This window comes from Lipophrys pholis, assembly GCF_963383615.2.
Source record: "Lipophrys pholis genome assembly, chromosome: 7".
NCBI lineage: Eukaryota > Metazoa > Chordata > Actinopteri > Blenniiformes > Blenniidae > Lipophrys > Lipophrys pholis.
Window position 1 is genome coordinate 9856096 of NC_137638.1, and position 27041 is coordinate 9883136.

Here is a 27041-nt window from a genome sequence, read left to right on the forward strand (position 1 = left end):
ATTTGTACTGAAAGCACCCATACATGTGTGCAGAAACATTAACAATGTCAAGTAAACATTCGTATGGACAGACAACGAAGTTGGATTGCTATCACGGGTGACTCTCAACTTTAAAATTGACCAAGTCCCTGGAGAACATGGACTGGAAGTCATGAAACTCTGAAGGCCAGAAGAACTATTTACTACAGCGGTGTGGTGTGCATGCGCAGTAGCAGAGTTTCAGAAAAGTTGCCTTTTCACCCCGTTTACACGGAGGTGAAGTTGGAACATTTTCATAAAGTTGTGGTTCTGAGCACTGTTGCCGTGTAAACAGACTTGCAAAGCGCCTTGAAAGTTTTCCCTTTTCACTTGTAAACATCATGTAAGCAGGGCCTCATTTGCTCTTCTGCCACCAGCAGCGGCATTTCGCTGTGAGCATTGAGTTATAGTTGGCCCACGGGCCCTACTTTGGATACCTGGAGTGAAGGAAGTTCAATTTCTGCTTCAAAATGGAGCAACGATTCATGGGCCTTGATCTCATTTTGCATCCCAAACCCATTGCAGTGGATCACCAAGTTTCAGGGCAAACTTGCTCGACGTCTAACCCAGCAGTCAAAACTCAGCACTCTTTTTAGTTTGTGCAGTACCTCCAAGTCTACATCCACATCTTTTATAGAGCAGTTTAGCTCAGGGAGGATTCTCTCCTTCAGCCCACCTAAGCGTTTTTTGATGTTTCGAGCTCTCGGTGTGTTGAAGCATGGATGCCTTTTTGTAATGCACAGCACACTGCGTGTCAGTAAGTGTGAAACTTTAAAAAGCTGTGCGATTCAGCAAATTCTTTAGGAACTTTGGATTTTTTCGGTGCCTTGTGACCATCTCGTTGCTTCACATCCACTAGGCTATTATGACTGCCGGGGACTTTTTATTGGGTGGAATTCCTGCTTTGCCAAAAAGCTTTTTTAACTCAAGATTTTTTCATGTGCAAATACAGACTCGTAGAGGAGATTTTAAAAGTGTTAAAGTAGTAGAAAGAGAAAGTACATTTTACTGAAATCACTTTTTATTTAATCTGCCACACGTATCTCATTAAATTTCAATGCAAATAAAATATTTGTGATTTAGTGTGGTGAGGGGAGAATAAGGGGGACTGTTTTTGACATTTACAAGGAATAAAGAGGTAATTGGAGGGGGGGCTGTAAGCGAAGAGGAAAAGCGAGGAGAAAGGGCGATGTGGCAGGAGGGGGAGCAGGAGAAGTGGTTGTTGTACGATCAAAGGCTCAACGGATTGAGTCACAGACAGAGGGGCAAAGCATTGGATGGTGATGGTGTGACTTGCATCTATTTGAAAGGGTGGTGGAGCAGGAGGGGTGGTGGTGTTTTTTTTTTTTTTAGAAAATGGGCAATGTTTTGGACTTATTACAAAAAGTCAGCTGGTCACCTGTTTGACCATCAATGAAGTGAAATAATTGTTTTGGAGTGGATTTTTAAAAAAAATTTATTTATTACCCTTGCTAAACCAAATCTTTGAACTTTCATCTTTAAGTTTTACATGAAAGTGCAAAACAGTAATTTAACAAGAATATGAAATTGGTCAGCTTTGTTTCAATTATGTCTTGGCGTAAAATATAAAAAAGTGTTGACATTTGTGTCCATGATGATAACATTTAAAATATTTCTGGTGACAATTTTAAGGGTGAAAGGAGAGGGTTTGAAATAAGTAGTACTGCATCAGTACTATCAATCACTTCTGTATCGGACACCCACAAGAGGCATCACCTGTAAAGAATGTCCTTTTCTACAGGTGGGCTTCCTGTCAGGGGGCGGGAGGTTGGGTTGTGCTGGTGGGTGTGGCTAGTTTGAGTGACATGCGGAGTTCAAATCCCTGCCAGAATTTCATTGAGAGTGTGGCCAGTGTAACAAGATATTCATGTGAAAGGCTGCCTCCTCCAGGGGCAGGACAGACGAGGAAGGGGGGGGGGGGGGGGGGGGGGGGGGGCAGAACAAGAGACGCCCCCTTGTGGAAATTAGGCGCAGGGGGGAAATCTAGATGCCCTTCATCCAAACCCCCGGGTACAAGGAAGACGACAGAGTGGAGCAAAGTGGAGCAGCCGGGTGTTTTCCAGAGGGCTGAGCCTGTGTGATTTTTGGGGGGCCGAAGAGGGGAAAGCTAGAAAACGGAACACAAGAGTGGACAGTCTCTTGTCATTCTGTGAGTTTGTTGGCGAGGGCACGTTTGCGTATGTGCTCGTTACTCTTTTGTGTGCGCGGCCGGTAGCTGTGACCCACTTCACCAGCTTGCTCTTCTAAACAGAGCTCCTTTCCCCTGTGCTCCCCGTCCCTTACATCCATCAACGCCTACGTCAACATCTGACAAAAAAGAAAAATCCCTGTGCTGGAGATAATGGTGCAATGGCCAGCCTCTAAAATAACAACATGGCCCACAACAACAACACTGTCCCATTTGGAAGTGCAAGAGTCCCCCACACAATGGCCCAGTGTTCAGGGCCCAGGGGCGCAGGCGGGGCTCCCCACTGCTGTCCAAGCTGTTAGACAAGCAGGAAAGAGAGGTCATAATCACAGAGCGACCAGCTTTCTGCGTCATGGTTCCTCTTTTAGATCAACTGAGACACACAGAGGCAGATTGAGAGTCTTTGAGAAACCCCCCTCCCGCATTGATTCTCTCTGCTTCTTGCCCCAGAAGCAACCTCATGGTGTATTTTCCAAGAAATTCACAAGGTTACCTTAGATGACTGGGACATGTGTTGAGCACCAGAGGATTATTGTAGATTGAAGGAAAATGATATGTGACAATGGCAGGTCAAGATATGCAGGTTTGATGAAAACTCGATGAGCTTATGGTTTTTTTACCCCCGTCTTCCCCTTCCCCTGCCTCCTCCAAAAGCAGAGATTGCGAATGTGCTCTGAAATTATCATGCAGAATGTGTATGTAATGTACACCTGTGCTGCCTACCTGCTCCTGCCAGCCCTGGGCTAGTATCCGTCTTCCAAGTAGTCAGCCAACTCTGCAGCTCGCTGTTCGCCTATGTTAACAGCAGAAAAGCTTGAGGAGAACAGAGAGCGTCTGTGAATTGAAGGTCAAAAAGGAAACTACATATTGTGGGTGCGTGAAAAGCTGTTTTGAGTTAGAGTAGCCTTGCTTTACAGTGATCTTCTCTTTGGTTTACCTTATTCTGCAGTGAGAACAAATCGGTTTGTTTTCAGAGGGCTGCAACGGAACACAATGGAGCGTAATCTGTGGTGTGTGGGCGGACTGTGGAGGAGAATTCAAGGATGAGTGGGCTTATCTGTGAAGGTACAATCAAAATCTTGGAAGGGATGTGCATATATGGCGTGCAGGATCATTTTTGGTCTATATACGCAGGTGTTGAAGGTCTTTTGCCGTTTGTCAATCGCTTCTAATCTCAACACTGCTTCCGCGGTTGCTGGTGGTCCAGCTCCCTCGGTCTGTACCAATAAGCTTTGACCGACAGAAACATAGACAAAATGCAGAGTACTGATGGAAGGCGTTGTTCGTGTCTGTATCTATGGTTTGAAGTGGCAGTACTTGCTATGGCATTCTGCTTGTGTGTTTCATTCATTGCAAAAAGTGGAGTTTCACATTGAAGCAGTTTGGTGAAAAATATGATGCGAGTCTAGTGGATAGCATGCTATATAATGCAGTGTGCACTCGTTGGCCAAAACCAGCCTGCCAGAGGGTCTGGCCTCCTGGATGACCTTACAAAGTGTAAAAGTTATAAAGAAAACCTAAAATATTTATTTGTTGCATAGAGATACTATGTGCCACAAATCCAGAGCATGGTTTTTTGACATTCAACATCTTTATTTTGCTCCAGGAAGCATCATAAAAATGTATGAAATGTTGAATTTATCCCTATTTTCATTATCACTTTAAACGTTCTTAGGTTTTGCAATGAAATATTTGAATAGAATCTAAGTAGTATGTCTTTCTACTAAAACGGGGAGAAAACATTTGGAGTTGTGGTTGTCTTTATATTATTGGGCTGTCGTTTTACTGTTCCAGTCCATTTTCAAATTCAAACGGGCTGCATGTTTCACCTGAACTGGTGTGAGTCTGACACCACTGGCTTAAAGCAAAAGATGCTATTCTGTTATGAATTACAAAACAAAATATAGAAGAAAAAAAAAAGATCTAATCGAGACTTTTACCAAATCCACCAGCTTTAACCGAAGCTAAAGGATCCAAGGCGACAGAAACCCAAGAGGAACTGCAGAGTGGCACACGTTGTCCACATTCCTTCGCTGTGACTCCCTCACAGTCCACCTCATTTGCATTTGACCCCTTTGCTCTTAAGTCCTCCCCGAAAAAACCCTTTCAGGTCGGGGGCTTGACCCCCTCAGCCTTGTGGCACTGAAGTGACGAGGCACTTTCTGAGCGTCTCTTCAGTCCTCAGTGCACAGCAAACCTGCTTCCAACGTGATGAAGTGGGGTTCAAAGGTCGGGGGTCACCAGTTGGTGGAGCAGGGTATCTTGGGTCATCAGCAGTGCTCGGTGGACAGAGTAGCCTAAGAGCTGGGCGCCACAGTGCTCTGTGATTGGGGTGGCGTGGTCTTTGGGTTAATAGGATAAGTGGCCCACAGGTCACATTGGCCCAGTTCTAATGCTAATACTTGTCTCTGCAGTGCTGCCAGGGTGGGGAAACAGATCCACCATTTTGGCACTCTGCTGGGTTTTAACAGGACAGACAGTTATTTCATGCTTATGAAAGTTTGGCAGCTGTCCTCGGCCTTGGCTTTTCCTTCTCTTGTTGGGACATTTGTGAGTTCTCGTTCTTTTTAATCACTTTTCAAGTGATGGTGTTCCGCGATTGTCAGTGTTATCTTCAAAGTCCCTTCATGACACAAGCAACTCTTGGGACAGCATCCTGGCACATCCACAAGACTGGAAATTAGATAAGTGCTAAGCGTTTTGTCGATGTCCAATGATGATATCAGAGTTTGTATTTTTTTTTTTTGCAATTTGCAATTTGCAGACACACAATCCATCTCACACTTCACGTCCAGGTCACTTTCACTCTCAAAGTCAAGACTGCAAGAAAAAAACAAACAAGAAATAAAATTGAGACAAATACTTGTTTTTCTTTTTCTTTTTTTTTCATTTCAAATTAAGGCAGGCCAAGGGAGTGAGTCAGTGTTTGTGAAGTCTGCCTCCCATTGCCTCTTAATCCTTTAAGTCTTCGTCTAGGTGCCGGCTTGGCAGAGCTTTTTTGGCAGAGACCTGAGCCACTTTATCGGTCTTAACTGTGACGAGAGGACATCTGAAGATGGTCTGATAGTGTTTGGTGTGCTGTGATGTGAAACGTCAGCATCTACTTTTAAATCTAATGGGGAAAGATAAAAAAAAAAAAAAAAAAAGCACCCATTGTGCGTGTATGTGCAAGCACAATAGGAATGGCAGTGACATTAATCATCCGCAGCAGTAAGAATGGAAGTAGACCTAATGCATTGCTTCTTAAGTTGGAGATTCAGTAACAATCTGCATCGTCAGCAGATGCATGAAAGCACATAAATCCTTCCTCGGTTTTTTGTTTTTTTTGCTTATTCTACTTCTTCTCTCTGGGAGGTCAGATTCCCTGTGCGTAATGTTCAGATCTTGGACTTTATTCTGCATCGCTCAGCAAACACCTTGTAAATGTCTCTTAGTTTCTGGCATTTTGCTACAGAAAGGAGGTGAGAAGTGGATTATAAAATAGTGTCCTCCCTGTTTGTACAGTTCTGAGATAGTAGTTTACCCTGTGCCTGAAGCAAATCCATCAAAAGGAAGCCATGACCTGTAACGTTTATGCATGAAGATGAACACACATACAGAGTCCCGAAGAGGTCATGATGAGGCTACGTATGGCCACTGTGTGACTTATTTACTGATTTAGTGACACATATTGTAATTATTTCACTGTATTTCTCATCTGTGATACAAATAGAAGTTTGTGAATAATGTGTTTTTAATATGGAGGATTTAGGAGACTAATTCATTGAGTGACTTTAGTTACTTGAGTGTCCGGTCCATCCTCAGTGTGGCTGTCAAGAGTTTTGACCGTTTTTATTTGTAATCTTCAAGATCTCCCAAACTTGTTGTATTTACTATTTCATCTTGAAGTTTGTGGCCAAATAACACAACAACTTTCCAATAATGACCAATGGTAGCCATAATTGCGAGCGATGGACGACCATCTAATGACCAAAAGTAGTGACCCTTGTTTCATAACATTGTTCCATGCACTTTTAAATACTTACCTGTCACTTGTGTCTTCTTTCCAGATGCATCCTTTGGGACTATGTAATAATAACGATGAAGAGGACCTGTACGAGTATGGCTGGGTTGGGGTGGTGAAGCTGGAGCAACCTGAGCTGGATCCCAGTTGTCTCACTGTGCTGGGAAAGGTAAAGAACTGGTTTCAACTTTGCAGGTGTTGTTTGTGTGTACTCCTCCACTGTTAGTGAGCATGTCAAATATGTAAAATGATGTGTTCTACAGTAAGGAATCGAGTTGGTTTGTCACTGTGATGGGCTGGAGTTCCATAAATGGGAATCAGATGAGCACATTTTGTTTTGACGAGACGAGACCATTTAATGAATAATAATTGGATTACTGTTTTCTCTGACGGTTTATATTTTAAAAGTCTTAAGTGTACATACCAGAAGAGACAACACTACAACACTGCAGTCAAGCCGAGCCATCACAAAGTGTAACAAGTTGCTATACTTAAATCAAGTAAAGTTTTTATCTTTGTGCTTAACTAAACCCTTTGAAAGAATGTATAGTTGATGTCATGCCTCACAAAAACTACACAGAAGGATGATTTTTGGTTTAGTTAGTTTCCGACTTCTCCTTGCCGGGAGAACACGGGTGAACTCACCCCTCTCTTGTCTCTCATCATCCCCCAGCACCCACCTTTCCTCCCTCCCTCCCTCCCGTGCCCAGAGCCCTCTGGAGACTCGGAGTGGTATTTTATCGTGCTTTAATTAAGTGTTCCTCTTAATGGAATGTACCAACATTCCCCGGAGGATGAGAAAGGGGTGGAAGGGCGGACCGACTATAGTCTCATTTATCCTGTGCATTCCTGGTGACAGAAAGAGAGCAGCCCTTCATAATTTAAGGAGCCCTTGTGCCATCTAGACATGCTAATGGTTCTTTGGTGGGGGCTTCTGCGGCACAGTGGATGCACACTTGTGCTGAGACCTGAAAACTCACATTTTCAGCTTTCAAAGGCTTTTCTTAGATTGTAACTAATAATATCTTGTTGCCTTAGCTTCAGTCATGTGTAAATGCTCTCCATTGAAGTGAGGTGTCCTTGTTTAACTGCCAGCTATAATTTGTTTCTGGCTGTTTCAGCAGAGATCTTGCTCGTAGGACGATGTTATTAACCCGGCTGAAGTTTGTAGATGATGTGTCTGACATTTTTATAGCAGGTAGTTGAAGAAGTCTGGGGATTAATTCAAGGCACAGCGGAATGCGAGACGCAAAGAACAATCGAAGTGTAAATGAGCACAACATGCTCCTCCTTTCCTGCAAGATTTCTCTTTGTTTTTAACCTCTGGCTTCAAGATAATTATGTTTGGAGTTTTTCTGCCTGTACGTTTGTTTGTTTATCAGCCCTTCTGTTGGTTTATCTTTTACATTGTCTTTAACAAGCTATATCTCTCAAGCCACTTCAAAATCTTTTTCAGTGTTAGGCACTTATTGAGGCCCTGATTCATGACCTCAAATTATCTTTAACACAATATTATCCCAAAGACCATAAAATGATCCTCATCAAATTTGTCATGTTTACCACACCATCATCTGATCCTGATGGAGGTGTAGTAAATGTTCACTTTGTTGGAGAGAAGAGTGAGCAACACAAACACTCCATTTCCCCATTGTTGTTATTGTCAATCCACACGTGCAAAAAAACTGTTGACAGTGACCATAGTGCAGTACTGTGCTTTTCAAAAAGGTTTCCATGGACACAGAGACCAGTGCATTTGGAAAACATTACACAGTGAAATCAGTTTTAAATTTTTTTTTTTACCATTTTCACTTGAAAATCTTATGTTAACACCCCCAAAGGCTTCAGAGTTGAACATGCCCTCTGTAGAGCTTTATATCATCTTCAGAATAACATTCACAAGGCAAATTGGATTATGAAAGAGGATATCAGCTGATCGTGATCGGGTGCTAGATAATCAGCAGTTTGATCATTGAATCATAGGGGGAAGTTCAGATTGAAAACAGACATCGGGATTGAAAAATTGTAAAAATCTTTTGTTGTTTGAGGGACATTTTTTTTAAAAAGCAACACTTGCTTCTATACCATGTTTGTGAACGCAGTATCTCTTGGAGCTCTTGAAGAAAAGTGCCAGAACGTCACAAATAATTCATCTGCTTTTGATGGCCGAAGCTCAAGTCACTCTGACCTCACATGTGTCCCATTTTTGGATTATAGCATATCTCAGGAAAGCTTGCCCTCTTTTTTTTATTTTTTTATTATTAAATGGTTTACATGATACAAATTAGGCTTTGCAACCGTTAGTGGTAGCAGAAATTTGCAGGTTCATGAAGCCGTCCAATCATTCTCGTTTAAAACTTGTTTGTGTTTCTTGTAACATTGTCAATATTAGAGAACTCCTGTAGATAGGCACAATAATAGCATTTATGATAATCCTCCAGGTATTTATTATCCTTAGTAAGAATGCCAAAAACCAACCAGGTTGTTCGATTTAATCGGCTGTTATTCTGAAATTGGTTCTTCGTACTTTCGTTTGCACCCTTTAAACAAAAAATAAACAAAGCAAAAAAAACTTTGGGTTTTGTATGTTATAGAGTGTGCGACAAGCCAAATTCAGATCCAGAATTTTTTGGGCATGTGCCTTCGCCAACTGAGCTTCGAGGACACCCCAAGTCCGCTCAGTGGACTCAGTCAAAGCGTAGTACTAATGAGCTGGCCATTTTCATACGTCCTGGGTTTGATGTTTGCAGAGGGACACCACAGTGAAGATGGCAGGAACCTTGGCCTCTGACCTTTTGGCCTCCATCCAGCCTCCCCAACATCTAGACCACTCTTGCTTCCTCTGTGTTTATTCGCCCGGGACTATAATTAGAGGAGGGAAAGCCCATTGTTGCATCTTGACAAACCCTCGCCTGGGGCCCGAACACAGCTGGGTGCTCTGCGTTGGCACCACCACTCTTGCCAGGCCAGACAGTGCAGTATTTACCCCCTGCCAGTTTGCTTACTCTGCCCAGCCATCCACCCAGCCAGACCTTCATGCCCAGCCCCGATCCGGAAGCATTTTTTTACACACTCACCCCGCTTGGTCTGGCCGCGAGCTCTGCAGTCCCAACCCCCCACCCCCTCCGCCCTACCCAACTGGCCCCTGACTGAACCCAAGAGCCCACTCCACTTTGCTGCCACTTTGTCACCAACAGTGTTGGGGTCTTGTCTGGTCAATTTAGATTCCATTCAATTACTGAGTGAATGCACAAAATAGAGTTCAAGAAGAAAAAACACTGTTTACTGTCGTCCATGTCTAAATATATAGCGTCTAGGAACACAAGGCCCCCAGCTGGGTTTCTGAGCTGGTCAGTTTGTAACAACGGGCATGCCAACTTGTACTTAGACTTGACTGAATATTATAAAGGTGCCCGTCCCGTACTTTCTATGTTTAGACCTCCTAGGGCCTAGCAATGTTTCTCTGTGCTTTTGTGACTCAGAGATGTCAGACTGCTCTTATTGTAAAAAGCGAGATGCTCTGATCTGACCTAGAATATTAGCAGTAGAGGAAGCGGAGGAAGAGAGGTCGGTCATACCATCCTCTGAAGTCCATGTGCAGACTTCACTAAAGTGCTGGCGTGTTACATATATGTACACAGTTTTTTCCTGCACTTCCCGTCTGGTTCCTGTGAGAGCTGCACGACTGTTAAACCTCTGACCCCTGTGTGCCACAGCAGCAGCTCCTCCCCCCAACTGCAGGAAACCCGAAAGCAAATCGGTTCCCGCAGCAGCTGTATGAGTCAGAGAGGTCCTTTATAGGCTTTGATTGGGATTTTGGAGCTCAATGGATCATAGTATATTGTGAATTTGTTGTCAGATGTTTGCATACGAGTTGAAACTTAAATGTTTTTAACCATCCATTACATATCATTCAAGCCTGCAAAAATGTCTGACATGGGGGTGTCTGACAGACCGTTCGAGTAGCCAGTGAGTCAGTTTCACGTACCTTCAGAAGGTATTTGAAGCATGTAGATTATTTCCGTAAAAGGGACTGGTGCAGTTTCCAAAATGGGTGGCATCGTGAGTAGGGAAAGTCATGAATCACATGAAGTCACATCAGCCTGAAAGTTAGATTTTGGTTGCAGTGTACTGAAAGAAACCAAGCCTCCCTCCAAATGTGGAGCTCTCACTGACTGTCACGGCAAAGTCAAGGTATTCGAGTTTCCATTGCATCGCCTTAACCTTTATGAGACAGAATTGCAATTTTTTTTTCAGAGCTGTAAAAAAGGGTGAGTGGAGGCCAACAGAGTTATGGGAAAGTTGTCTATTCATTCATTAACCTTCAATTCAGTTTTATCCAAGGTGACCATCTGTGAAGGCACCCCGAGACAGGCAGTCACACACACGCACACACACACACACACACACACACATACAGTACTCGAAATTGCCTGTTTTTCTACTGTGGGAGGAAACCAGAGAAAAACCATGCACAGCTAGGACATGCAAATGTCACATAGAAAGGTTCAAAGCCCTTCTCACAGTGAGATGAGTGCGAACTGACATCCCGCCATGCAGCCTGACAGATCTAATGAACCAATTTTCAACAATATTCAAAAATAAATCTCAGCATAAATTTAGCAAAAGTGTTGACAATTTTCTGATTCATTTCCTTTTTTTTAAAAACAAAACAAAAACTAGTCCCCCTGACCCAACAAGGAAACTGTTTACTTGGATTAAATATGATCTGTGATAAACCAAGTATGTACCCACATTTCAATCCAAGTTTGCTTTCTCTGAAGTGTTTGTAAATCACTCCTGCACTTCTGTGCCCATGTAGGCTTTCTATTTATTGCAGTCAATAACATATTCTTAGTTGTCATTTCCTCCCCGCCGCTTGACTTTCTCAGAACTGGCCTCCTTCTCTTCTTCACATACATACACTGCAATTTTTGGCAGCTCCTCTGGAACATGAAATCATGCCAGTGGCTTTCATTGGTGGCCGAGACCGTCAGGGTCTCTGTCGCCGCGCCAGTGCTGTGTCTCTTCTTTCAAGTGCCGCCGTGTCCAGTCCAGCGGTCGCGCGGGGGCCTTAGCGTGCCGGTTTTCCCTCCTTTTATCCTGCCTGGGCTCTCATGACATAAGTCCCAAAACTCTGGGTAACAACAGAGGAGGGAGGGAAGACGAGTGGAATGGCTGGGTGGTGACAGAAAAAAGAAAATGACAAATATATCTAGTTTTGGGATGTGGGTGGCTGGGTTTTTTTTTTTTTGTAACCATATAGGTAGAAAAATGCAGCCCATCCTCCCACACAGGACTGCAGCCTGTGTGAAGCATGTAAAACTCCCTGGTATGTGCTTGTTGTGTGTGGCTCGCTGCTGCCCTTTACCAGCCCGCCTCTGAACGGCGATAAGTTCCACCTTCAACACCAGCCAAAGACAACATTTCATTCCAGCAGAGCGCAACTGGCCAAGGATCAGCTGCTACAAAGCACTTATATATAACTTGTGCGACGAAAAAAGTTATTGACATGTGCTCCCAGAAATAAAGGTACTTTAAAGTTTTTGCCAGAGGCACACAGCCATCAAACTTGTGTGGGAAGCTCTGGCTTTGACACACACAAGCTTGGCTTGAAAAATCCCAAGGTTGCCACGAAACAAGTGAAAAGATTGCGGGTTTTTCTTTTTTTTTTTTTTGTTGTTGTCTTTTTTTTCTTCCCCTCCCCGAGTTGGTACGAAGGAATAGTGGTCCAGAACAAACAGCTGCTGCGTCTTAGCGTTAAGTGGGTTTTGGATTCTGACAGTGTCTGGCGTCTCGGCCAAAGCTGCAGAAAGGGTGTAATGTGTGTGTGTTAGAGGAATGACCGGGTTATAGAAAGTACTTGAGGGACTGTGCGGATGACGTGTGCTTGAATAAGAGAGGGAGCACATTAAAAAGAAAGGAATGGCAACAGACAGACGAGTGTGAGATTGCGGACGACTGGCTCAGAGCCTGTGGCCAGGTTAGCCGTCCTACACACTCAGGTGTGTGTTCGAGGTCGTCCCGAGGCCGCAGCAATGCCAGGAGGGTGTCATGCCACGGGGCTTGTAGTGGAGAATCTTCAACGCCGGATTGAACTGGCGTCCTTTGGCCTTGTTTTCGGACCACGTCTGGGAGAACACGCAATCTGATCAGTAGGCGTATTTGTTAATGTGTGTAACTGCGCCTGCTGCAGCTCATCTACGATTTATCTGTCTGGATCAAGAGCCGCAGAAAGGTCCAGAGGATCAGCGTGCCTTTCAATGCAGACGGCTGAATGACTCACCGTCTCTCATCACTCTCTCCTCACCCTTCTTTCTGCTTCACACTTGTATCTTCTCTCGCAGCATAGATCTCAGGAAAAGAAGAGAACTGAACAGAAAAAAAAGGAGAAGTTGTTCGACAATCTGCACTCTGTGAATCAATGACCATTGTGGTTCCGTGGCAATTTACCCAAACGCAAACTGCAGCTTTTGTTAGATACTGATGAAGCTGTTTTTTTTTTTTCTTCTCCCAAGTTTTAGGAGAGAAATCTTTTCACACAAGGACCATAATGATGCAAGACATCGATAAGACAATTTCCCCCGTGCCGGTGCTACATGTGATAGTTCTAACTTGCCCGGTTGCACATTTAAATTCAATTCCTTGTTGTTTGAATCAAAAGGCTACTTCTAGCATGAAGATATGAGGCTTCAGGAAGATGTCTGGTTTGACAGATATAGGGAGTTGAGGGACTTTTCACTTCTCTTTAAAAGTTCTCTAAGTTTCATAGCAGTTGTTTGTAAAGTGTGGGGTAGACTGCCCTCGACCATCTTTAGCTTAGTGCCCCTCCCCACCCTGTGCAGTATTAAGCGGTATACAACATGGATGGACGTAATATGGACTAATTGTAAAGAGAAATTAAGCAGAATTGTGCCAGGCACACCAACACACTATATGTAAAGACTTAACAGATACCTCTTACTTGTAGTAAGAACAGTTCTGCTTTTTAATGCCTGTGGATCCCAATAGGTTTTCACAATAATGTTTCATAATATGAAGAACATTAAGAACTGCTTGGCCTGTGATTACACATGTTAAAAGCATGCTGGACTCTGAAAGCTCAATTCCCACAGGTGACAGGTCACCACTGAGTCCCTGAGCAAGACCCTTGACCCACCGGAGTGCCCAAGTGGAGGAGTGCATGCAGTAGTTAAAGTCACATCAGGTTTTGTGGTGTTGAATTAGGCCCTGTTTACACAACAGCGTTATCAAGTGAAAGCAGACGACTTCTGTTGTGTTTTGGGTGTCCGTTTACGCGAAACAACTTTTTGAAAACTCAACTCGGTCAAATTCCGTGTATAACATGGAAAACGCGACATTTTGAAAAGGCTCCGTCTCCGTGTTACCTTTTCTGAAATGCTGCTACTGTGCATGCGTACCCCTGAATAGTTATAGATAAACAACAACAAATGGCGGTCTCCGGAGAAGCGTGACTCCCAGTTTATAGTCTGCTGGGACTTAGTAGTTCTATATTTGAGTCACCCATGAACAGCAATCCAACTTCGTCGTTTGTCCATACGAATGTCCGTCAACGCGCAGTAGTCACATTAAGTTCTCCCTTTTGTTTACATTTTGTTTAGTCATCTTTAACTCATGTAAAAGTATTAACAAAAAATATATATACACAATTGACAAAATATATACAACAAAGACAAACATTGAGTGTTTCCCAATAGTGTGGTTATGGTGAGTCATCGCTGATACTAATTTGTAATGTGAGAATAACAGAAGCTGGGATTTATGTTAGTTTGGTTCACAGCTGACATAGGTAGCAAAAATGAGCAGAAATAACAGGATAACAGGTCAGCAATATAATTTTTGTTTATTTCAAAATGATAACTGGACTGGAAGGAGAAAAAACTGAAACAAACTCAACCGATCGCCCATTATTGCGAACTGCATGAGGTGACGTTGCCAGGCTAACTCTTTAGCTTTCTCTCCACCTGCCCCTTTGCCCCAAACACACTGCACAAACACTTTGGAACACCGCAGCGTGGAGGGAGGGACAGAAAGAGAAACTGAAAAAGAGAGGAGGAGCAGCAGGGTGAGCAGAAAAAAAGGAGGGAGAAAAGAAAGGCTTGTGAAGCATGGAGCACTCGGGGGGCCTGCCTCTTGGGCTCTCCTTTCATGTTTGTGTACGCCTCAACTTGCTGATATTATCTTGGCCGCTCTTCCTGGCGGGGTGTCGGGAGAGGTTTCTACTATGACCAGACGGGGGCCTCCCCTCTCTGCTCCTTTCTCACTCTTAGCCACCCTCACCCACATCTCTCCTTCAAACCCCAAAGTCCTCCCCCTCCCAAAAAGAGTAAAAAAAAGCCCCACTCCTAAATCACAGCTTCAGCACGTTTCACGGCACTTGGAGGCACCCGGGATCCCACTGCGCCGGTTTCCATGGTCACTGGGAAGCGCCTTGTGTCATGTGGCTCAAAGTGAGCCGTCCCTGGGCCGAATTACCCAGCTTTCAATGGGAGGCCAAATGACCATTATTAGACTTCACAGCTCAGGCCTCTATTTAAAAAGAGAAGAAAGGAGCCCCGGGGACTTAAGATGAGACAGAGATGGAGAGAGAGAGGGAGTGCGAGGGAAGAAAAGTGAGGAAAAAAGGAAGAAGAGAGGAGGAGGAGAAATCACAGGAAAGAGTTGTTTCTTTCTAATTTCCCCCTCCCTTACATGGTTTTTTGATCTCTGTCACAATTGTTTTTTTTGTTGGGTTTTTTTTGTTTGTTACTTTTTTTTAGAAAAGCATACACCAGCGTCAGCTGAACGGCTTTGTGAATTGACCAGGCAGCGACGGATCAAAAGATGAGCAGTAGGGGAAAAAAGTAAATCTAGAAAAAGATGGAACCGGACCTCAGCTGAAGCCCTGTCTTTTCCCTGCTCATCTCGGTCTGAGCCTGTTGCACGGGAATGTGCCAGTATGCATGAGGAGCCCCGGTGCCCCGCGCCTCGCTGCGTATGTCAGGGCCGCGTTGTCCTCGAGGCTTGGGAGCCACTGGCCTGGCACGGAAGCTGGAAACTCTAGCCCCCCCCCCCCCCCCCACCCCGCTTTGGTCCCACATGGCTAATCTGATGCCCTCCCTAGCTCCGCATGATTCCTCAACTAGAGGGTTAGCGGGGGTGAAAATGGCATCCTACTCTTGTGGTTCAAACTTTTCTTTTATGCCTTGCCAGGGAGGCGAGGTTAGGTTCAGCACAAGGAGATGGGGGTAGAAATGGTGTGTGTGTGTGTGTGTGTGTGTGTGTGTGTGTGTGTGTGTGTGTGTGTGTGTGTGTGTGTGTGTGTGTGTGTGTGTGTGTGCGTGTGTGCGTGTGCGTGTGCGCGTGTGTGTGGGGGTGTCTGAGGGCGACACAGGAGCTGGTCAGAGACAGTGAGGTAATGGAAGAAGAGAAAGAGAAACATGTAGGTTTGGAGGTGGGTGAAAAGTGGGAATGTAGCTGGCACCAACTGGAAAAGATCTTAGCATTGTTTCTCGGAAATAAGTTGACACATCTGGATGGTGGGTGCCAAAGGTGTTCTGATCTTTGGATTAAAGAGAAGAGATGAGTTGGATTTAGGAGAAGGAAAAAATCCCAGTACCCATCTACGTACCCACAAAAATGCAAGAGTTGCTGCGGTCATCAGCCACCTACAAACCGGTCTCACTGCAAATGCAGACCACAGATTCGATCAAAGATATCAATATGTCTTCCATCAGAGATGGTGCATAGCCGCCTTAAGTCAAGTCCTACTCACAGGTACAGACATCTACTTTGGCATTGTATTCTCTAAATTACTCTAAAAATGTTGCAAACAAAAGTTGCTTTATTTTATTTTTATTTTTTTAAGAGCTTTTCTTGAGGAGCCTGAAGAAAAAATATCTAGTCATGAGGGAAAAAACAAAGAAAAACAAAGCTCAAGATTTGAAAAGAAGAAATAAGTTATTTTGGTATTTCTGTGCTGTCATCCCTTCTCTTTAGACGTGTGCTTAAGTTTGCAAGCCCTGTCCCAGATTAGTGAAAGAGCGCCACCGATGTTTCACATCAAAGTCTGTTTACGAGTGCTGGAGTCGCTGCGTGTGTGAAAGCAGGTTCCTGAAGCAGCTGTGGAGGCGCCAAGTGAAGCCTGATCATTTCCATTAAGTGATGTCACTTGAAGTCATTTACATTTGAGGGTGAAGGTTAAGTTAAGGTGAACGCTTGGGGCGTTAAGTGATCTTCTCAGACTTGGTAAAATCTACACACATCTACTCGAATCTGACTCATGAGAACTGCATTGTGGGAAAAAGTCTGACTGCCCCGGGACTCACAGGGTAATTGTCTCATCACAGCTCAGTTGCCGGGAGAGAAATGTTAGTATGGTCTACTGTGTCTGTGATTCAGGCACTTTACATTTTGTATATTGTTATTATAAGGTTCTGTAAACATTGTGGCGAAGTCGGCAGTTTCTAATTAAGATGAAGATGCATGTTGATGAAAGTCGGTTGATCTTAATGAGATCGTTGACTCGTCACTTTTACAGATCACCCATCTTCTGTCACTCACACTGCTGCAGTTCCAAATGTTATAAAAAAATAATTTTGTTTTGAAATTATTATATTGCATTTTACACATCCTATTCTTGATTAACCTTAACTACATATTCTGATATATAAAAGCCTTGTCACGGTGAGAATCGAACCTTCTCTAACCCATATTCCACCACTGGCCCTAGAAAACTGAGCGGAGCAGTGATTTTGGTCAATTTCCCCCTGATTTCTGTTTTCTCTAACTTCTCATCAAAAGATATGATGGAATGTGTAATTTGTTATCTAAAATTCAAATTATTGTCAACACAAGAGGCTTCATTTGGAAAATTTTATGTTCAACTGCAGCTCCCGTCAAGAGTACAACTGTGTATTGTCCACAGAGCGCACTCTTAGCTCAGATAGTGGAGCGGGTCAGTTTATTTTTTATTTTTTGTCGAAAGGTTGTGAGTTTGATCCCTCATCTTGTCGTGTCCATGTTGCAAGACACTCAACCCCAAACGTCTTCTAGTGTGACAATGAACAGCACTTTTAGACTGCTCAAGCAGTGACAAAAAGAACTATATAGGTAAAATTCAAACACAAAATTAGTCCAGAAGGGATCCCAAAGTTAAGTCAGCCCAATAGTTCACTGCTTAAGAGTGAAGCAGAGGCAAAGTGGGGGGGGGTTGAAAAGACCCGGGTCCCAACTTGCTCTGCCTTTTGCCCAAGGAGTGACGACGGCAAGCAGTGGCTACACTCCTCCATCACCAGCAGGATAGTGTATTACAAGAGAGAGGCAGCAACAGCAAACTCCTCTTTCAAGCAAGCAGAGACATGGCTGCCAAAGCAGCTTCAAGGCAGAGAGAGATTAGAGAGGAATCGTATGACTGCAGACGAATTAAGGGAAGGGGAAAAGTAGGGAAGTTGGGTGAGATGCTCCAGCGACACATGGATTACCATGTGATCTCACAATACAGTTTCTGGCAGGAGGTAAACCACAATCACCGTGATGCAGCTGTTTAGTGGAAAAACCAGAAATGTCAGTTCCACCATTAATGAAGGTTACGGTTTGCTAATGGCCTCGTCATGTCGGCTGTGAGAGTTGATTGGTACTCTGAACTGGATCCCCTGTGTATGGCAGCTGCAGGTAAATGTTTGAGGCTTGTGGTTAGTAGTCAGCCCAGGAGGTGGAACCGCTGTTTGCTCTTTGTTTTTTGGGCCTTAAAAAGACGGTTGAGTGTTTCCAGAGCTCCCCCACAGTGTTTCCCAGCCCTCCGTCTGTGATAGTAAACATGCACTCCTGTTTTAATCAATATAGCTGTTAAGACAGGTTGTGTAGTGGCTTGTCTCGCTTGCACTGCAAGAGCGTAACTGCAACGTGAGGTATGATTTCACATCTTACAGAAGTGAAAGCATCTTTAATATGAGTATTGGACTGTCAGTTTCAGCAGTCAGCGGTTTTACTTTTGTTTTAGTAAATATATTTAAGTTTGATCGATTAAACCAAAAACAGCCAACATTACTGCAAACGTATCAGAGGTGGCTGACTACAGCAAGACACTGTTACCCTCAGGGTCCCTAGGTGACTCACTACACCATCTAGTGTTATGAAGTGGGATTACAAGACAGGGTGGCACCGAGCTCGCTGATTAGCTTTTTAACTTCAGTAGATATTACTTCGTCACAGCTGACTTTATTTACCTTATTCACATTTTCTATCAGGTCATTTGGTTGTTCTGTGGATATTTCCGACGCAGAGATGTGTGTGTGTATGTATTGTGCCCATATTGCTCGCAAACTACACTATTAATTAATTCTCTCTAACATATTTGTAAAAACCAGTTCTGTTAATTCTAAATTTAATGTAGCACTATTTAATCTATACTATTTTAGATTTAAATATTCCAGAAAAGGATTATTTCACCTTTTAGCAAGACATCTTTTATTAGAACTTTACGCAGGGTTTTTTTTTTTTATTGCATTTCACATATCATCACATAACTTCTAGATTAAAATAATTAGACATGCATGCATGCATAAATTTCTTTGTGTTGTTTCCTGAAACACTTTGCGTCATAGAAATATACCCAGCTGTCACTCCCCCTAAGTTTTTAACCCTGACTTCTGACGCTTTCATCCAAACGCCCTTCGTTTACACACTCAGTTGAGAAAAAGCTCTTAAAAAGCAGTATTCTTGTCTCTCAAAGCTTGTTTATTTTTCCTGTGAATCACAAAGGGCCAGAGACCAAAACCGGTAAGAAAACAACATGGGAGGGGACGGAGAGGAAAAGTGGAGGAAATTTAATTAGCGGTTGTCCATTCCTCCGGCCTCAGTGTTTGGTCTCGGCAGGGCAGAGCAGCGGGCAGCGGGATGCGAGCAGACTGAAAGGCTTCTTGATTAGCGGCGGTCGGACTCGGTGCGTTTTGCATCTGCGCTGGTGTTTGTGTAAGAGTGCTCGCCTGACGCCACAAGACACCAAACTGTAGAGGAAGGCAGGAAATGCTGCCTGTGGTGCACAACAACCAGCGCAAACATGTATATTTAGAGAGCGAGGCAGATAAAAATGCTTTATATTCCACAACAAGTTCCTGTTCCCGTCTTTGAATTCCGTGTGTCTTATTTATTCTGTCCTTGTGACACTTGAAAAGAAAAAAAATCCTGCAGCGTTCCACCTTATTTTCCCGCCAAAACAAATGTGTGGAAAGCAACCCGGCGTTAAAAGATGGAGCACAGGCTCAAATCATGGGTTGATGAAAGTTATAAAGCAGGTTGTTATTCTGTGTAAACCACAATGTTTCCACAGAAATGCAGCTTGTGGGCCACATGATGACAACCATTCAAATATCTTTTTTATATAATCTTTTTGAAGGTTGTGTCGCTTTTCTGTCAGTACTAAGCCAATTCATTCTGTTAAAGGCTTTCAGAAATAGCCTCAATTATCACAGCATTGACGAGATGGTATTTATTTTCATTTCATTTATTTGTTTATTTGGACGGGACGGTGCATATTAATGAATAACCAATCTCTTCATGAGGTTACTGTAAACATGCCGGATATTAGCACAAGGCTAATTTCCAGCCGTTGTCCCACAAAAGAAAACATGCAAGGTTACAAACATATAAAATCAATATGGTAATACAAAGATAATCAAATAATTCATCCAACAAACCTACCATAAAGTGGTAGTCTGACAAAGGTAAAGTGCCATTTTTTCCAATATATATATTTTAAAGCGCACGATTGTCCTAATGATCACAAGTCTGGTTGTTGATCAGCCATTTTTTGTACTGATAACTGGAGCGATAGTATTCCAGTTTCTGCAACCTTTAACAGATAAGGCATTCTGGGCAAAAGAGGACTTTCTAAATGTGATTTTAGTTTTAAAGAACTATTTACTACAGCCATAGTGCACATGCGCAGTAGCAGAGTTTCAATAAAGTTTTCCCCATTTCCACGAAGAAGGAGGTCGACATTTTCCAGAAGTTCCCGCGTTCACACGCAGCCTGAGTTGGAGCATTTTCTAAAAGTTCCCCCTTGTGAACCGTTTTTAAAAAAAGCTTCATTTTAAGTGGTTCCGAGCATCATCGTCGTGTAAACAGACCCCCAGAACACAGCTCAACATTCCCATGTTCACTTGAAAGTGGATCTAAGTATGTAATGTTAATTTGTGAATTCAAATAACAGTGCTCTTTCTCTTGCCCCTCAGTCACAGCAGTCTAGACTGGGCCGTATTTTTAAGTCATTACAATAATTTCAGGTCTGAAAACATCTTATGAGCAAATTATCAATAGGCATACTCTACTGATTTTGTTTTATATTGATTTCTACTCAAAAATGAAATGAAAGAAAATCACGGTGGGAAAGTCATTCACGCATTTGAATTATTTTCTGCATATTATTCTTGTCTGATTTGAGTTTATTATTAAAGCTACCTCTCTTTCAAAATTGAGCAATATTATTAAATCGCAATTTTTTTTCCTCCCGTGTAAATTGTGAAGCTGCATCTTATGTATGCCTTATAAATAAAGTTAATATTAGTTGTCATTTCATGGTCTGTTGGTGTTTACAAGGGCTTCCAGTTGAGGTGAGAATCAAGGCTTCAGTATTGTCAATAAAACCTCATATGAGGAACAGAGGTATGTTTTAGAGCATCTCTCTCTCTCTCTCTCTCTCTCTCTCTCTCTCTCTCTCTCTCTCTCTCTCTCTCTCTCTCCACTCTTTAATGGGGTTCGGCTATTTGCCAAGCTCCACCGGCAGGCCTCCTCGGAGGTGCCCCTTCTCACACACACACACACACACACACACACACACACACACACACACACACACACACACACACACACACACACACACACACACACACACACACACACACACACACAGTTTGATAGCACAGTTCACTTGTATAATTCTGGTTATGCAATTGTGGGCGAACCGCCACCCCACATTGGGCACTGAGGCAGATACAGAAATGGGAAGGAGGGGAAAAGATGAAGTGAGGAAGACGAAAAATGTCAGAAACGCACACGTAGGTGGAGCGATCTCTAGTATTAGAGGGATGTCGACTTGGAGGAGTGTGGCAGACTATGACAAGAGCAGACAACTCCAGGCTTCCTCTCCGATGTGTTGTGTTTGTCCCCAAAGAGCTCAGTTTTCCCACCTTCTCAGGGGCTCTTCACACCGATCCAGATGTCGGCCTCTGGGTGAAGCACTTTTTTCTCTCTGAAGGAAACCGATTCAAAGGGGTGGGGGGTGAACCTGCAGGCATCCTGTTTGTTGCACAACTCCTTCTTGGAATTAAAACCAATAGAAAGAGAAGACTTCACCCATTGGAACATGTGTTCCCTCTGGCTCTGGTGTCATTGTTGAATGCTTAGTTATTATATATCCATTTCTGTTGGTGTGTGTGTGCGTGGGTGGACGTTGTGTACATGATGTACAGCACATATGCAAGGTCACCTGAGGTGGGTCGGGTCATTACACCTGCCTCAGAGCTTTAGATCTCTTGCTGTCTTTCAATACAAAGCTACTAAACACCCCTTTTTCTTCTTACTGGCACACACATACAATAATACTCATATTTCAGCCTACCTTCCAATACTCATTGCAATTTTGCAGCCTAGAAAACACTCATGTTTTGTACAGTTCTGAGGAAAATATGAGCATTTGTATACGTGTGTTGGAACCACAAGAACAAATAATTTGAGGAAGTTGGAAAGTTTAAACACGAGGCTGTAAAATTGGATTCGCCTATTTTGGTGTGATGATATTACATCCTGAGGCTGTACAGTGTCTAGTATTCTTACCTTAGAGTGCGAGTGTGTGTGATTGTCTTCCTCTCTGTTTGTCATGCGATGGACTGGTGACCTGTCCACGATACAACCTGCATTCACCCATAGTCAGCCTCGATGAGCTCCAAGTTCTCGAACATTAACTCTGTTACGTATCTGGCAGATTCAGTGGCTTCATTTAGCCAGATATCAGGAATCAAACTTTATTTGATCAAATAAATATTACTACAGTATTTACCAGACTACAAGTCACACTTGTTAAAAATCAGCGTGTATCAGCGAAGCTTGTGAAGGAGCAGAGAAACTCTTACTGTGATGAGGAAGGCTCGTCGCTGGGTAAGCGCCAGAGTTTCCAGATGGTTCTGAAACGGTTACGTCTGGACAATTTCTTTCTCTTATGAACAGTAATTGTAGTGATTTTTAGTTAAAGATTCTTTTTTAAAGAAGAAAAATGTAATTTTGACAAATTATTTGATGCAAACTTTCTGTATTACACAGTTTGCCCCCTAGAGGTTAAACTAATTAGTACAGCTTTAATCCTTTTTTTAATCTATTATAAAAAAGCATATATTTTACTTTTCCCAAACATCCCTCCACCATAATATAACTTTGTTAATCAGGTCAGCATTCATTCCCTAACTTCACCTCTTATCTCTGTTATTTATTAATGGCGCTGTCTGAGCTCACTAAGTGCTTCAAGTGATTCTTTCCCCCGCGTGTTTATGTTGAGTAAACTGTGGGTTTACATGAAGGCGGTGGAATACAGAGGGGCTGAAGGAGGCTCGCCGGCCCCTGTCCCGTGCTGGTGTGTGACACACAAGTGGATTTTCATGTAATTCTTAGACAACTTTTTTTACTCCACTTAAGAAATGCTTCCTCTGACTGCAGTAAACGGCCTCAGCTGGAAGCCTAACCACATAAATATTAAACTGCCGTCACAAGGGGGAGTTCAAAAGTTTGCGAAGGTGGAAGAGGAAGTAAGAAAGACACTGCTTTTTCTCGCTCTTCGCTTTAATTTGTAGTTCAGGAGGTGAGATGTTCTGGTTTTAACTCGAGACCTTACACATGAGCCGAAAGAGATTGGTATAAAGAATTTACTGGAAGGGATAGACTCATCTAGGTTATACGAGTTCACAATGTACCCTCCTGAACGGTTTTTAGGACTGTTTCCCTGCCTGTGGGAACAGGAAAGTCTTAATCCACCGTTGGTGTCGGTGGGTCGGTGCTGACATAGCGTGAGCACCAGCGTCAAACCTGTTGATTAAAGTGACACACACTCAATACGGCAGAAATCTGTAAATGGGAACAAGTTATGACAGACTGACAGTTTGCCAGCAAGGTGTTAAACTTACAAAGACAGATAATGATGGAGATGATATGTAATCATTTTGGTGAAATTAGAAAATGAATGAGGAATGTTGTTCTAAAAAATGTTTGACTTCTTGCAATCTAAAAACTGTTGAGGTAAAATGAGCCGATTTGTTTTTCGTTTTGATTGATGAAAAGTGATGAACTCTGTCTTTGGTTGTTAAAATCAGAAAATATTCAATAAACCAAATGACCCCGCGATTATATGTGAAAACAAACATTTTCGCTTCAGGAAAGCTTCGCGTTAATGCAGCAACATTTTTATAATGATGTCCATTCACATGGAAACGGCAGAAATGTCGAAAATGGCTTAGTTTTCATGTTGGTCTAATAGTGGGTGCTGTTGTTTGTTTTTGTAATGAAACCACACACACACACGTACGCCGAGAACAAGACGCTATAAACATTAACAATGGCGAGTACACGGACATTCTTATAGACAGACTACAAAGTTAGATTGCTATTACTGGTGACTGTCAACTATAAAACTACCAAGTCCCAGTAGAATATCGACTGGGAGTCATGACACTGTGGAGGCCGCCATTGTTGTTATTGTCCATCTACTTGTGCAGAAAAACTTTTTACCCCTGTAGTGGTGCACATGCGCAGTTGCAGCGTTTCTGCTGTCGACACAGAGATGGAGCCCGACCGTTTTCAAAAAGTTGCATTTTCCCCGATTTACACGCAGCCTATTTGATCAGATTGGGCATATTTGGACATGTTTACCCCAAAATAGATTGAGCTGTTAAGGTGTAATTCTCTAAAATTTGGAAAATTATCATTTGTTGTCAGTATGTCTGTGTCTGTATGTGTTTGTACACCAAAGTACCAACCAGAAAGCAAGTTTTCATCACTTTCTCTGTGCCGTCAGATGGAGCACGGCTACGTTGGAAGCTTTTATTTTAGTAGAATGTAAATAATGTGTACTCTGTAAGGGAGTGAGGAAGAAGAGGGAAGAAAGGGGGGGGGGGGGGGGAGTGACCACATATAAGAAAATCCATGGGAGAAAAGTATGCCTTTATCTTTTAATAAACTGTAAAGCCAGGAGGCAACATGAAATTACAGCATAATAGCAGTGGAGAGTCTTCTGAAGACTTAATTGCCTTAATTATAGCAGTGCAGCGAGAGAGAGGGAAAGGAAAGCATGTCGAGGAGGAGGAAGGAGGGAAGCAGAGGAGAAGAAAGTAAACGAGAAAGCAGGAGTGATGCGATAGGAGAGCTGACATGTGAGCAGATGTGGCAGGTGGATCCAGGTGTTGGTGCATCCGCATGTGAGCACGCAGACTTGGTTTTTTTTTTGGGGGGGGGGGGTTCTATGTATTTTCTTGATGCACGACTGCATTATTGTGGGAAATCTGGGTTTGTGTCAGTCTGATGAGAAGCCTTCTTCCAGACGAGTGAAAAATTCTCTTCCTCAGATCTTACAAGCTGGCAGGCTTACTTAGGGATGCTAAACATAGCTTTCATTTTCGTCTGCGTCTAGACTGAGCGCTCAGTACTTTCTGCTGCGGTTTTTTGTTCACTCGGGGAACGATTGTACCCTAATTTAATGCCTCCCAGCCAGAGGGAAGTTTGTTTAGCCAGCAGTATTGTAAAGTACCTGTAACCCCCCCCCCCCCCCCCCCATTTAAACATTAATCTGCCTTTCTTTGTTGTATTGGCCCACTCAGTATTTTACATTTAAAAAGGACACTGCATTAATTGTTATGAATGAATCCTTCTAATGCACGCGCAGAAAGAGTTTCTATGACCGTAGTGCTCATGTGCTGTATCGTTGTTTTCGGAAAAGTTTTTTGTTTTCACTATTTACACCGACACCACCCTATACATGCTCCGAGCACCATCTTCCATTTTCTCTTGAAAACGCTGCGATATAACCAGGGCCTGTGTACACTGGGACCTGGTTGACAAGCCAGGTTTTTCCAGTGATGAAGATGATGCCGTCTCCACCAAAAGATATATATTGAAATGAACAACTTCCTCACACTTTGACCAAATAATTCAGGCGCAGCTGGCAGATATGGACAGATAGAAAAGTCGGGGTCGGCACCAAAAAAAAAGAACAGCAAGGCTCTCTATGTTTTTATGTCTATTATCAACATTTTGAGCAATAATCTTATAAAGAACAGCTCCAGATATAGCAGAACGTTACATTGATAATTCGGTGGATTGTTGGTACTCAAATATACTGAATATTTATTTATGTGGAGGGAATTGCTGCTACAGTACCACTAGAAAACCTCCATTCCCAGGGTATTTGACTGGCAGACCAACCACATGTTGCTAATAGAAAAAGCTACACAGCAGACTTTGAATGAAAAAAATAAAAAAATAAAAAACAGAGTAGCAGAAAGAGTCTGCAAAACTGAGAAAGTTGTGAAGAAGGTATGGCTGTTACTATGATGAAGAAACAAAGAAGACAAATCGTGGTTAAAAAGAAAATTAAAAAAACAGATCTGGAGGAACAAATTCAGATTATTCTGGAACAGCAGCTGCTGGCCGAGACTTATCCACTGTGCAGTTACGTCTGGACATAAAAAAGAAAAACAGAACTTATACATGTGTTTTCTCCTCTCCATGGCACGTCTTATTACAGGTCCAATTTATATTTCAGATAATATCATTTTGGTGCCTTTCACACGCCAGTGAATGCTGCCATGCAACGCACCCAACCATCCATTGGGAGCGATGTGGTGTTCAGCGTCCTGCTCAAGCCGTTTCGACATGTAGACACAGCGATGATGAGGGAATCGAACCTGCCGCGGCTGCAAAAGGAGCTCCACTTTGCTTCAGTTTGCGCCTTTTAGCAGCTGTCACCCTTAAAGAATTGAACAAGGATATCAAAATATTATCCTGCACAAGATTCAACCGTCGATATTCAAGATGACCAGCCGTCCTTGAAATTCCAGATTCAGTCTCAGTGAAACTTGTCTCATGGAAGCTTATATTTCTTGGTATGCGATTCATCTTTCTGTGAAGTTTGCCATACGGGGCTGACGGCCGTCTCAAATTGCTTAAATGTCTTCTTACGCTGGAGCTGAGGCGATATTGGGCACCGGTGTCAGTTCGCTGGAAGTTTTAAGCAATCTCTTCACAGTGTTTATCCCTTCTTTGGTGTCCGAGGTTGTAGCAGGGTTGTTTTTTTTGTTTTTTTTAACACGACTGAAAAGGAGATGTGTCATGTTTTTTAAGAGAGCCGGTTTGCCTGTGGGTGCATTTTTGTTGTCGTCGGGCAAGTCCCTGCACTGCCTACCCAAGTGGAGATTCTTCAGGAGGGAGATCTCTTTCTTCTCAAAGCGTCTTACCAAGAGCTATTAATTATTAACTGGGAGAGAGCTAACATCAAAGGAGCAGACTTGTGCTGAATTAAATGGGGGCTGGAGCCTGGCAGCGTGGAGCGGAGAGAGAGGAAAACTGGGTGAGAGGGAAAAGCCGAGCCGTGATTTCTGCTCCCGCTCGCGTTTGAACTTTCCAAGCACAAAAGTTTGGGAGAAAGAAAGAAAAAGAGCAATGTTGGTTTATGGAAAGGAGGCCGAGACCAAAGCAAAAGTTTGAGGAACTGGTCTTTATCCCCCCCCCCACCCCCCGGCAGTGCCATGTTTGATAAACCTTTCACTCTCTGCCGGG

General features: G+C 43.1%; 1 protein-coding gene across 1 annotated transcript in view; it reads left to right on the forward strand.

Annotated features, from left to right (window-relative positions):
• znrf3 (zinc and ring finger 3) overlaps nt 1-27041 on the forward strand; it is a gene marked incomplete at its 3' end in the record, with an annotated part of 80646 nt that overhangs the window by 39226 nt on the left and 14379 nt on the right. The window contains exon 2 of the mRNA XM_080467529.1: nt 6277-6399. Coding sequence (XP_080323655.1) covers nt 6277-6399 — 123 coding nt within the window. The remainder of the gene's footprint in view (nt 1-6276; nt 6400-27041) is intronic.